General features: G+C 28.4%; 1 protein-coding gene and 1 pseudogene across 29 annotated transcripts in view; both read right to left on the reverse strand.

The window, feature by feature from the left end:
* Positions 1–12466, reverse strand: part of LOC101498120 (uncharacterized) — a 65762-nt gene that overhangs the window by 32620 nt on the left and 20676 nt on the right. For 11 of the 29 annotated variants that reach the window (XM_073371018.1, XM_073371012.1, XM_073371014.1 and 8 more), the window contains 2 exons: positions 11659–11734; positions 11107–11167 (listed from right to left, as the gene is read on the reverse strand). Coding sequence is in view for 2 of the 29 variants with exons in the window: in XM_073371007.1 (XP_073227108.1) it covers positions 11113–11167 (55 nt within the window). In the remaining 27 variants the exon portion in view is untranslated. Of the gene's footprint in view, positions 1–9872; positions 10333–11106; positions 11168–11643; positions 11735–12466 lie in introns of those variants that run through there. The other 18 variants (XR_012163991.1, XR_012163988.1, XR_012163989.1 and 15 more) reach the window with 6 other exon arrangements.
* The window catches only part of LOC101505389 (leucine-rich repeat receptor protein kinase HPCA1-like), a 56394-nt pseudogene that overhangs the window by 17268 nt on the left and 26660 nt on the right, over positions 1–12466 (reverse strand).

Here is a 12466-nt window from a genome sequence, read left to right on the forward strand (position 1 = left end):
TTTTTTTAAAATAAAAAATATTAAATAGTAAATTATATTTTTAAATTTTTACATCTTATTGTTGGGTTTGTATTTTACATTTTATTTTATTAAATAAATACAAGTACCATTATATGTTGAAAAATAAATTGACAATCAAAGTACAATGAGTCAAACAATTATCCTATATAATAAGTTACCATACGAATTTTACAACATATTTTAAAAATTAAATCAAATGATTGTGATAAACATGATTTTCCCTCATTTTAATTTTCCTAATCATATTCAATTATTACGAATCAATAAAGTAATATTATAAGATAACTATATTTATAATACATAAAGTATTACTTATAAAATTATAAAATTATTTTACAATTATTTATAATAAATTTAGAATTTATAAATTACTTTACAATTTGATAATAATTTATAATTTATGTTATTATCAAATTATTTTATAAGTTATTTTATAATAAATTTATAAATTATTTTATAATATTATTAGTCATTTACCAATGGTAATAATTTATATTTTTAGTCATTAAATTCAATTGAAAAAACACCTAATCACTCATAATGGACATAAATACTTATTATCTAATCCTCGTTTCACGAACAATTATATTATTCCAGAGTAATGATTTTGTACATTAAAAATTCAATTACTGATTAAAGTCAATTTATTTATAGTTACTTTCAATTTATATCAATTCATTTTTGTAGTAACATTTTATAAAGTAAAAATATATATTCTATTTGATAGAAAATACCCAAATTCATTACAAATAATCATAAAATACGAATCTATAAAAAATTATTAAAAAAATAATTTCCAATTATTAAAATCTATTATCTATTATATATATTTAAAATAGACTTCTGATGCCACACCAACTTATTTTTTTTTTTACAAACTCTTGATGAAATATATTCAATAATTTTTTTTATAACAACTTCTCATGCTCGCAATTAAAACATCATACTAATAAAACAAATAAATTTAGCTACGCTACAATATAATTCAACATTAATATTTTTTACATCTTATTTTTGGGTTTGTATTTTACATTTTATTTCATCAAATAACTACAAGTATCATTATATGTTGAAAAATAAATTGACAATCAAAGTACAATGAGTCAAACAATTATCCTATATAATAAGTTATCGTACGAATTTTACAACATATTTTAAAAATTAAATTAAATGATTGTGATAAATATGATTTTCCTTCATTTTAATTTTCCTAATCATATTCAATTATTACAAATCAATAAAGTAATATTATAAGATAACTATATTTATAATACATAAAATATTACTTATAAAACTTATAAAATTAATTAATTAATATCCGCGCAGCGAGCGAGCCATAATCTAGTTTTATATTATTTAAGATATTTTGATGGATGTGGAATTAAACAAGTAGGAAACGTTTTCTAGTTCAATCAAGTGGTGTCAAATAGCAGCACTATAGCGTAGTGGAATTTGAATGAGTAATTAATGCTTATAACTTACTGATACTCTTTTGTTGCAGAATGCCTTTCAAGTAACATATTTCTTGTGGATGTGGGTAAGAACCATCTTTTCACCTTAAATATTGTTTTTTTTTTTGTCTATGTAGATTATGGTTAATGGCTAACAATGAATGATGATTTCTTAATTTGTAGTACTCTTTTGGGCTGAACAGTTGTTTGATTTTGTTTTTCAAACTTTCAATAATCTTAGAAATTTTAGAGTAAGTTTGATATGAAATTCTTATTTGCAATAAAATGAATTTCATCCTTACAATTCTTTTTAGTATGATCGAAGTATTACCACCATAAACTAATATTTGATGAACTTATGTGGTTTTGAAGGGTTGGGGTGTTGTGCCTCTGCAGCTACATCACTCTTCCACTATATGCTCTTGTTACTCAGGTACATGATGATCAAAATCATTCTTTGATTAAGCTTTTTGTGCGACATCGATATGTGTCTTTCTCGATGCCACTAAGAATGTGTTGGAAAGCTACCTTAGATAGCCTCTTAGTGTGTTAGTCTTGCATCGCCTAGAAATATAGTCTCAGAACCGATTGTTATAATGCTTTGTTAGTCCTCACCTTATACATTGTTTTGTACGATTGAGTTAGATCATAAGTTCAAGTTTTAAGATGGTATCCAAGCTTATCATTTGTCACTTGTTGAGTCAATGACATTGTCCACACTCCACGCTATATGATATATCCTTGTTAGTTTTTTTTGAAGTTATTTTAGTTGTATTATGAATTTATGATGATATGCCATATATTACATGTTTTGAATTTGATGATACTATCATAGTTTAACATCATTTATACTTGCAAGTTACTAAGATTTCAAGATGGACTAATTGACTACATTTTGTAGACTCAACAATGAAAAAATTAATATTTGATGAGCAAAAATCAAAGACATTAAAAAAATGGCACACTACTGCAAAGAAGATGCGTCAACTAAAATTGGGAAAGTTGAGTGTGCGAACCTTATACAGAAGTACCACCGATTCAATTGTTCACTCTACAACTCGTACACTACTATCAAACTTGCCAGTAAGATTGGATGTTGTTGAAGAAGATACAATAGAAACTATAGTCGAATAAGATCCATTGTTGCTCGATTACTCCCATCTCTCTGGTATGCACCATCAAGCTCATCTACAAACTTGCAACTGCCTCAAGGATGGTTTTGCCGCATCCATGTTTGTTGAACATACTAAAAATTGGATTCCCCACTGCTATTGCACTGTGCCTCTGTTACTACCTCCACCATTTCTGCTATGTTGCCTCTTTTTATTTCTGTTATGAACTTCTGTATTGCTGTTCCCAGCTTCAACATCTTGACTTCGTTATCATCTCTATTACTATTATTGCGATCATGTGATATCACATTGACAGAGCCATAATGTCAAAGTATCCCCTTTTTTTCCTCTTTAATATGGATTTTTACTTTTAACTGAATCAGAAGAATATTATTCATTAAATAAACTGTTGAGCAGGCATTAAACCCCTAATATAATACAATCCACAAGATAATGTACCTGTAAAGCAATAGCAGAAAGATAACAACACTAGAATTTACCATTTACACAAATTTCTGTTTGTAATGCAGTCGATCACTTACAACCAGTAAGAACACTAACTTAAGGAATATAACAGCTCTAACTTCAGACTGAATATACTCCTTTGTGCCAAAAACTAGTCCCATAACATAGTGTAGATAAGTTCTATGCCAAGTTGGGCAAATGACCTAAATAAGCTAGTCTCATAATACAGAGGCCATCACACAATGCGCTGTTCCGTTATCACAGTTTTGGAGCAAACCGCTATTCGGGATCAACAACCTAGTCTAGAATTACCATTTCAGGATCTATTAGCTATAATTAGGATAGAAGATAAAAGGTAAATACTAAAGCTAATCTTCTATACTGTGATTGTGTTTTGCCCTACTTTCTGCATTGGCTTGAGTGATTTTTGCAAAATAAACAGAAGGGTTTTGTTCCGTCTGCTCGAGCTTGAAGAACTCCAAACGGACCGCCGTATTCAGGTCCAATACGCTGTTGTATCCCTGCATATATTTCTCTTTCTAACCATACAATTGTTAGGACACTTATTGTGATTCCCAATACAAGAATTTGCAAATTGATAAAACCTGGTGGACGAATTTTCCATCTCCAAGGAAAACCATTCTGATCTCCTAATAGAAAAATTCCTAATTCTCCCTTGGGGAGATACTTGGTCTTATACTCATCTATAAAAAGTTAAATATTTAGATACTTGGTCTCGTACTCATGAAACAATGCTATACATTTGCATGATGGTTTTACATGCATGTTCATCATCATATTTTCATTCATGCATGTCATGCTTTTTTCTCTAATAATCAGCAAAAAATAAAAAATTAGAAATGATGTTGCAATGGTATGTGTTCTTGGAATGATATTTATTTAAAAAAAAGTTGAATTAATCACTCCTCTTTGAAAAATAAAATTTGTCAAATCATGAATGAATTCAAAATCAATTGAGAGACTCTTGAGAAACACTTCATAGTCTTTCTTGACAAAAAAAAACATCTTAATAAACAAAGGAATGTGTATTATGACTTTTCTCGAACAAAAGCCCGTGCTGAAAGACTGGGCTCATCATGTTCATGACTACAGTTCAAACTGATAGTTGATTTATGCTTTCTTGATCAACTTATGTGCTAAAATGACCGTTTCTTTTGTTGTCCCCAGGGGTAGACATCTTGTTGACAATGACTAATTTTATCTTCCAATCTGTTACTTTGTTATGCAATTTTAGTTTGATATAGTAGTTTGGTTATTGTATCTTGTTTTTCTTTGAACAGTCGATTGATGGATCCAGTAACTACTGACTTGAGAAATATTGATAGTTAAGCCAGGTATGGATACAGGTTTATTGTTTTTAAGTCAAATCAATAGAATGGTTGTATACTATTTGTACGCGCTCTATAATAAAATTGTCTGAAAAAGTATATATTTGTTCGTGATCTATCCGAAAATGAGATTAACGCTTATTTTGAGCCCCTAAACTTTTGTGGGTTTAGGTGGTCTAATGGCTCACTTTTACAAAAAAAAAAATGATATTTTAGGGAGAAAAAAGAAATTCGATTTTTTTTCGAAAATCAATTTTTGTTATTCGAGGAAAAAAAATTGATTTTAAAAAAAAAATTAGATTTTCTTGAGAAAAATAAATATTAAAAAAATTTCTCAATTAACAAAACTTTAGGCCTATGAGCCTCCTTCCTTAAACCCACTAAAATAATAGGTCGGGTCTTTGAAAAATAGATTTCAATAAGAAGTCTAATATTAAAGGTTTAGTATGAGATTTTAAAAATAGAGTTTGAGACTTTGAAACTTTATTGATAGTTCTATCTTACCCAACTGACAATTGTATATCTTTCCAAAACTGAAGGATATCCACTGTAGATAATTTTTTCTTTAAAATATTTTAATACTTTATTAATAGCATGTCAATCTTCTTTACTTGGATTGCTTGTATACCGACTTAACCTTCCAACAACATATGCTATATCATGTCTAATACAAGTCATGACTTACATCAAGTATCCGATTAACTTTTATATTCTTGATAATGTTGATCAACTATCACCAAATCATGGCCCTTTTGTCATTTAATCTTTTCCCATTGTATCACATACAATTAATAAGCATCTCAATTGTCACATACACAAACTTTTATGCAACAAAGGTGAAGTTGTTCATGCCACTAATTCTAAGTCACACAACTTTGTATCTACCTCTAACTCTAGTTGTTCAAGCATCACATCATCTGATTCCAACAAACAAGTCAATGACTATGAAGAATAAAATTCAATGATTTTGATGGAAAATAGACAACAACTTTGATGAAAAGTCAAAAGCTCTAATAGATTGAAAAACATATGGAATTGGAGTTAGTCGTATCCTTGCTTCTGAAGGTCCAAAATTAAGTCCAAATTTTGTTCCCTCCCAAATCCAATCAAGCGTAGGAAGAAAGATTTAAGGTGAATTATTTTTAAACGCAAGACAATATTTGCCCAAAATCATTCTAGAAAATGTGCCTGGACCAAATTTGCGAAGGATTTAGCTCACAGCGGTTATATTCCAAATGTATGAATCAAAATTATTTTTGGTGGAAATCTTTGTTGACTAAGCTACAAATCAAATACGATTTATAAAATCTTTGTTGACCAAACAACAAATCAAAACGATTTATAAAATCTTCGGAATTGATGTACCTAATTCACTCTATAAATAGTAGATCAAGACTAAAGAAAAAACACAAGAACAACAAACTCAACTATTCAAAAAACCTTTGAAAGCTCAAATTTCTTAAGCATTCACAATTCAAAAGTTTAAATTCTAGAAAAATAGTTATTCAAAATAAAATATTCTAAGTGCTTTAATGTTGAAAAATTATTGTATCAAATCTTCTTAGTATAATTTTAAAGTGAATATCTTAACCTAAAAAATAGTCTTTTTAAAATTATTTATATACTTAGTAAAAAAATTAAAACCTTATTGACCTCACCTTTTAAACACTCTTAGAGCCTCTGCTATAATGACAAGAAGTTTATCTCAAGGTGATTATTGTTTATAAAATACATTAAAAACTGTCTTTTTTTTTTACAAGTACATTAAAAAATGTCTTAGACATTTGATGAAATAATTATTTTTTTACACTGTCAAAGTAATAATCTTAATGTGTGGTCCAATGCGCTTAATAGTACAAATTTTAGTCCTGTCTTGGATAGTTCATATTTTTTATTGTATGTAGTTCATATATTTGTTGACTGATCAGTCCCTCTCGATGCTTTTCCAGAAGACCCTACGTCACGTCGTAAAAAGATACCCAATTTTTTTTACAAATAAAATACAATTGATAAAATATTAGTTGTTGATCATACATGAGAAATAGTTCCCTCATAATTTTATTTATTTTCATAATTTTAATACACGATATCCGTATAAATATTTCTTGTATTAAGGTGAGGATAGTGCATTTCTAGCTCAAACATGACCTCCATCTTCCTGTGGCTGATATGTTCGACGCCTAAGCTGAGAATCAGCATTTGGTTGTTGCAGAAATATTCTTGTTGGATCATCAGAAATATCCTGGAAGGTGATTGCATTGATCATGAAGGTTCTGAACTTGTGATACATCTTGTACATCTTCAGTTCATCATCTATCTTTTTCCTTGAAATTTTAGTACCATCAGAATTTGTTGGAGTAGTGTAACCATCTTCCACTAAGTCCCAAAGTTAAGGATCTTGATCAAATAAGAAACTCCTCAGCATGTCCTTCCAGTACTCAAATCATTCACTATCAAACAAAGATGGCCTTTTGATGCTTCCTCCAACAGCTTCTTCACCAAATTCAGACATTGTCGAATCCTTGAATCTTTGTTCAAACACTATAAAGTGCTAATTTTTGAAACTGAACTCTTGATGCCAATTAAAGGTGCAAACACGAGAAGGGGGTTGAATTGTATTTGACTAGGTAGGAAGAAGAGAAGAAGTAACGTCAACAGAAGAAGGGAAGAAGCAATGTTAGAGGAACAAAGACATGTATTTTATTAGAGGCGGAAATACTTAAATTTTAATTACTATAACCACCAGAGACAACATGAAGAAAACAACCAAAGCAGAAACACTTAGAATTTTTAATAATGCTAGCTACCAGAGACAAAACGAAGAAAATCACCATAGACATAAACACTTAGAATTTTAAGAATGAGTAATCAAAGGCAGAATTGGATACAACCGTCATAGACAAAACACATTGGTAAGGATGGAAAACATTCAAGCACGTGTATTTACCTTCAGGGCATGATTTACACCTTTCACAAGAATTCTTTTCCAATAATTATGGGATTTCTTAAACAACTAACACAAAAATCAAAAACAAACAAACAAACCACATGCATGTCAATTCAAATGATTTTGGGTGCAGATTCAAAACTCCTATATATTAAAGATTTCATTTCTCTCACACATCTAAGTCCTTTTAACCCGTAAAATAGATGGTTGAGATTAAAAACTCAAATTTAAAAACACTTGTGTCTCTTTCTATTTTTTTTAGTTCTTCTAAACCATTTACCTTTTCATCTATTTGAATTTCAATTAACATTGTTTATAAATATATATTATATATTTATTTCATTTTCTAAGAAAAACAAGCACAAAAACCTTATCTCTAGAGTAAAACTTCTGGATTTGATAGAGATATAACTTGAAACTTTTAGGTGAAACAAAATCCATGATAGAGCATAAGCAATGAACCTCAAAAATCCAAAATATGAGAAAAATAAAGGAAAAAGAGAAATCAACTCTTGTATCATAACAAAAATAATTTCATAGGATAAATATTTGTTGTTAATTAAGTAGTTAAAATTAGTAGAATTTTGATATCTTCTAAATAAAATGAGAATAATTATAATTATTATAAAACTGTACACAGGACAAATAATTGTCACTAAAGAAGTAGTTAAAATTATAATTTTTTAAATATCAATAAAAAAAATGAGAACGATTATAAATAAAATAACTATAGTTATTTTCACACTTTATATACGAAACAAATGTTCGTTTTTAATCCATTACTTAAAATTATTATTTATTTATATCTTTTAAATAAAATTGAAAATAATTATAATTTATTATAAACGTCATGCACTGGACAATAATTTGTCAATAAAGAATTAGTAAAAATTAATTAATTTTTTTTAATATTATCGACATAAAAATGAAATCAATTATAATAGACCAGAGTCGTCTATGACATTAAAAAACATAAACAACACAAGATCTAACCAATTAAAACTTTAAAATAATTACGTAACACATGACAAATTGTTCTCGATAAGCTTCAACTATCATACTCACATCATACAAGTTCTTACTCAATTTTTTTTAAAATAATTGTAATCTTCAAGATAATTTTTCACTTATGAGATTAGACTATCATACACATGACAAGTTCTCACTAATAAAAAATCAAACTCACTATTATAAACGAGACTATTTTATCTATGCAATTATAATCATGATTTATATGTTTCACCTTAATTTAGATATATAACACACAAAGAAGAAAATAGTGCATTCATATTTTACAAGCCTTCATCTCCCATTGCTTCTTATTTTCTAAGCATATTCACAATTTATATAAGTAAATATATTATTATTTGAGTCACATTAAAAAAACACAATCAACCTTGGATCAATCTGATCACACCCAAGCATTTTACTAGTTTAATATAATAAATAAATTAGCTCTTCTTAACTTTTTTTTGTTTGTCAATATCTCTAGTCAAAACTATAGTATTAGTAAAATTAATTAAATTAAATCTAATAAATCAAGATTAGTTTTTCCCTAAATTGATTATTCTATATTGAGTAAAAAAAATAATATTCCACTAAATAAACTCTAAGCTCTTTCTGAATTTACTTGGTTGAATATTCTCGATCAATACTTTATTTTGATAAATATTTACACCATTAATTGAAAAATTTATTTAGCCAATACTTTGATTGACTAAATATTTAGTTAATACGTTATCTATTAAATATCTAAATTAATATATAAATTAAATTTTATGAATGTGAAAATTTTACTTTTATAATGTTTTACAATATAGATTTTATATTTAAAAGTTTTTAATTTTTAGTTTGCGTTAAAAAAATGTTTATTATTTTGTATACAATCTTTAGATAAAATTTGTTTTTACAATATAAAATATTTACATCCTTCAAATGTAAAATACAACATAAAAACAATGAAGACGTTTTTATTGTAGGTAACAAAGTGATAATAATACTATCTAAAACTCAAAGACACAATAGTAAAATTTTGAATTCAAATCCGATATATAATTACCTTAATTTTTTTTTATATTTGCATTCTTTTCTAAAATTCATCTATAAATATATTATTTTTTTAAACAATTATTTTAACTTTCATATAATTAAGATTATTCACTTTCAAAGAAAAGATTAATTGAAAGTGCAATGCCTTTATTTATCCAAAAATTTCTTTTGATATGTGTGTTGACATTACTATTCGCGCACAATGTGTGGGGAAAAGACCATGTGCGTATTACTAACAGATTGAAAAATAATATGGAGTTAAGTGTTCATTGCAAATCTAAGGATGATGATATTGGAATTAGTGTTCTTCATTTTAACTATAATGTTTAATAATAAACATATAATGATCAATAATTGATTCAAATTTTGAGAAATCAAGAGGCACATAATACTCGTTTTGAGTGAAGTTCATAAATCACTTTGGACTTAATCGATTACTTACGTATAAGTATGAAAGAAATTGTGGAAAACCAAACAATTATACAATATCTCATTGTTTATTTAACTACTATGTTCACCCCCAATAACAATAATAACAGCTCATAGTTATTCGACCACAATTTGATTAGCTCCTATGTTCACCCCATAACAATATTAAAAACTCATAGTTTATTCGACCGAAGTTTCTATTATATCTTCTTCAACATCGTCCACTCTTTCTAGCAAGTTCGATGTTGGAGAAAATTCAATACCAGAATAGTACTAACATTGGTCATTGTAGGATGAAATAGAGACGGAGTTGAGTGACTGGTGGCTTTGAAACGTAGTAGCGAAGGAGTTGTAGAGTGAACAATTTAGTTGGTTGTGCTTCTGTCCATGGCTCGAATACTCGACTTTCCTAATTTTAGCCTATAATTCTTCTTCGCAGTAGCGTGCCATTTTTTTATTGCCTTTAATATTTTCTCATCAAATATTGATTTTTTCATTGTTGAGCCCATCTGCAAAATGCAGTCAATTAGTCTATCTTGAAATCTTAGTAACTTGCAAGTATAAATGATGATAGTATCATGAAATTCAAAATATGTAATATATGACATATCATCAAAAATTCATAATGCAACTAAAATAACTTCAAAAAAAAAAAAAAATTAACGAGAATATGTCATAGATCATGGAGTGTGGACAATATCATTGACTCAACAACTAACAAATGAGAAGATTTGGTACCATCTTAAAACTTGAACTTATGATCTAACTTAATGGTACAAAGCAATGTATAAGGCGAGGGCTAACAAAACCTTATAATAATCGGTACTGATGCCATGTTTCTAGGCGATGCGGGACTAACACACTAGGACGCTATCTAATGTAAATTCCCAACACATCCTTGGTGGCATCGAAAAACACACATATCAGTGTCGCATAAAAAGCTTAATTAAAGAATGATTTTCACCGCAGAAAACAGGGTCACTCGTGTCTCTAACTTGTTAATGAAATCAAAACCAAATCCTTCACCTCAAGAAAATGGAAATGAAAACATATCATATTAGAAAAGTTGGTCTTACTATATAAAACAAGATTGAAATTTTCTTGCAAAAAATTGCAAGTTCTCTAACCAATGATATTTTATGTGTAAGTCAGACTCTTGAAGGATCCGCATGATAAATATAGAAACATTTGAAAATAAATGCGATTTACTTAAAATCTAAATAACTGGTAGTTTTCATAATCAAAGAAGAAAAACAGTTGAATACATCATTGGACAAGCATACCATTGGCTAACTTGTATCTATAAGACGATATCTCCGCCTCCCACGCCTTCCATCCTCGTATCTACATAAAAGGAACCCTCAATTAGCAACAAGTTGTTAACTCAATCTACGTTAAACTTGTATCGAAAACTGAGAGCAACAACTATTTTGAAACACTATTTTTTTCAAATGTGACAAATATTTTGGGATAGACGGAGTATAAATAAAAGAATACAAGAAGTTTGAACCACTAAATGAGACTATCACTTTTTTTAAGGCTCTAATAAATCCTTTAGACTAGATGTTTACGCATCATTGTAATTGGACTTTGTTTCATTCTTCCAAAGCAAGACAACAAAAAACTATACCAAATGTGTATCCTTAAAATGCATAGATAGTTCAAAATAACTTAGATAATGGATCGAAATTAAAAGAAAGGCACACAGATCTTTAGTCTCCCTAGAAACACCGTGTCCCTATAACAAACAACAGTTAGTTTTATAATTTCATAAATGAGGGCAAAGTTTGCAGAAAAGAGCAGTAAGGGTCAAAAGAAACCTTTTATAAATTTACCTCCTTGCATCGATAAGGCGTAGCATCCTCTAATAAATATCTATGTTCATACTTCTTGTGATCCTTCGTATGATATCTATATTAATATGGCAACAAAATCAGACATCTCTAATCTTTGCGTGCGTGCTATACTTTTGTTTACCCACAAAAAAAATCAATACTCATCATTATTATTATTATTAGCTAAATTGTGAACAAACTTAATTATAATGTTTAATAATAAACTTATAATGATCAATAATTGATTCAAATTTTGTGAAATCAATAATACTCGTTTTGAGTGAAGTTAATAAATCACTTTGGACTTAATCGATTACTTACTGATAAGTATGAAAAAAATTGCGGAAAACCAAACAATTATACAATATCTCATTGTTTATTTAACTACTATGTTCACCCCCATAACAATAATAACAGCTCATAGTTATTCGACCACAATTTAATTAGCTCCTATGTTCACCCCATAACAATATTAAAAACTCATAGTTTATTCGACCGAAGTTTCTATTATATCTTCTTCAACATTGTCCACTCTATCTAGCAAGTTTGATGTTGGAGAAAATTCAATATCAGAATAGTACTAACATTGGTCATTGTAGGATGAAACAGAGACGAAGTTAGGTGACTGGTGGTTTTGAAACGTAGTAGCTTAGGAGTTGTAGAGTGAACAATTGAGTCGGTGGTGCTTCTGTTCATGGCTCGAACACTCGACTTTCCTAATTTTAGCCTATAATTCTTCTTCGCAGTAGCGTGCCATTTTTTTATTGCCTTCGATGTTTGCTCATCAAATATTGATTTTTTCATTGTT

The sequence above is a fragment of the Cicer arietinum genome, chromosome 7 (genome assembly GCF_000331145.2).
Source record: "Cicer arietinum cultivar CDC Frontier isolate Library 1 chromosome 7, Cicar.CDCFrontier_v2.0, whole genome shotgun sequence".
Taxonomy (NCBI): domain Eukaryota; kingdom Viridiplantae; phylum Streptophyta; class Magnoliopsida; order Fabales; family Fabaceae; genus Cicer; species Cicer arietinum.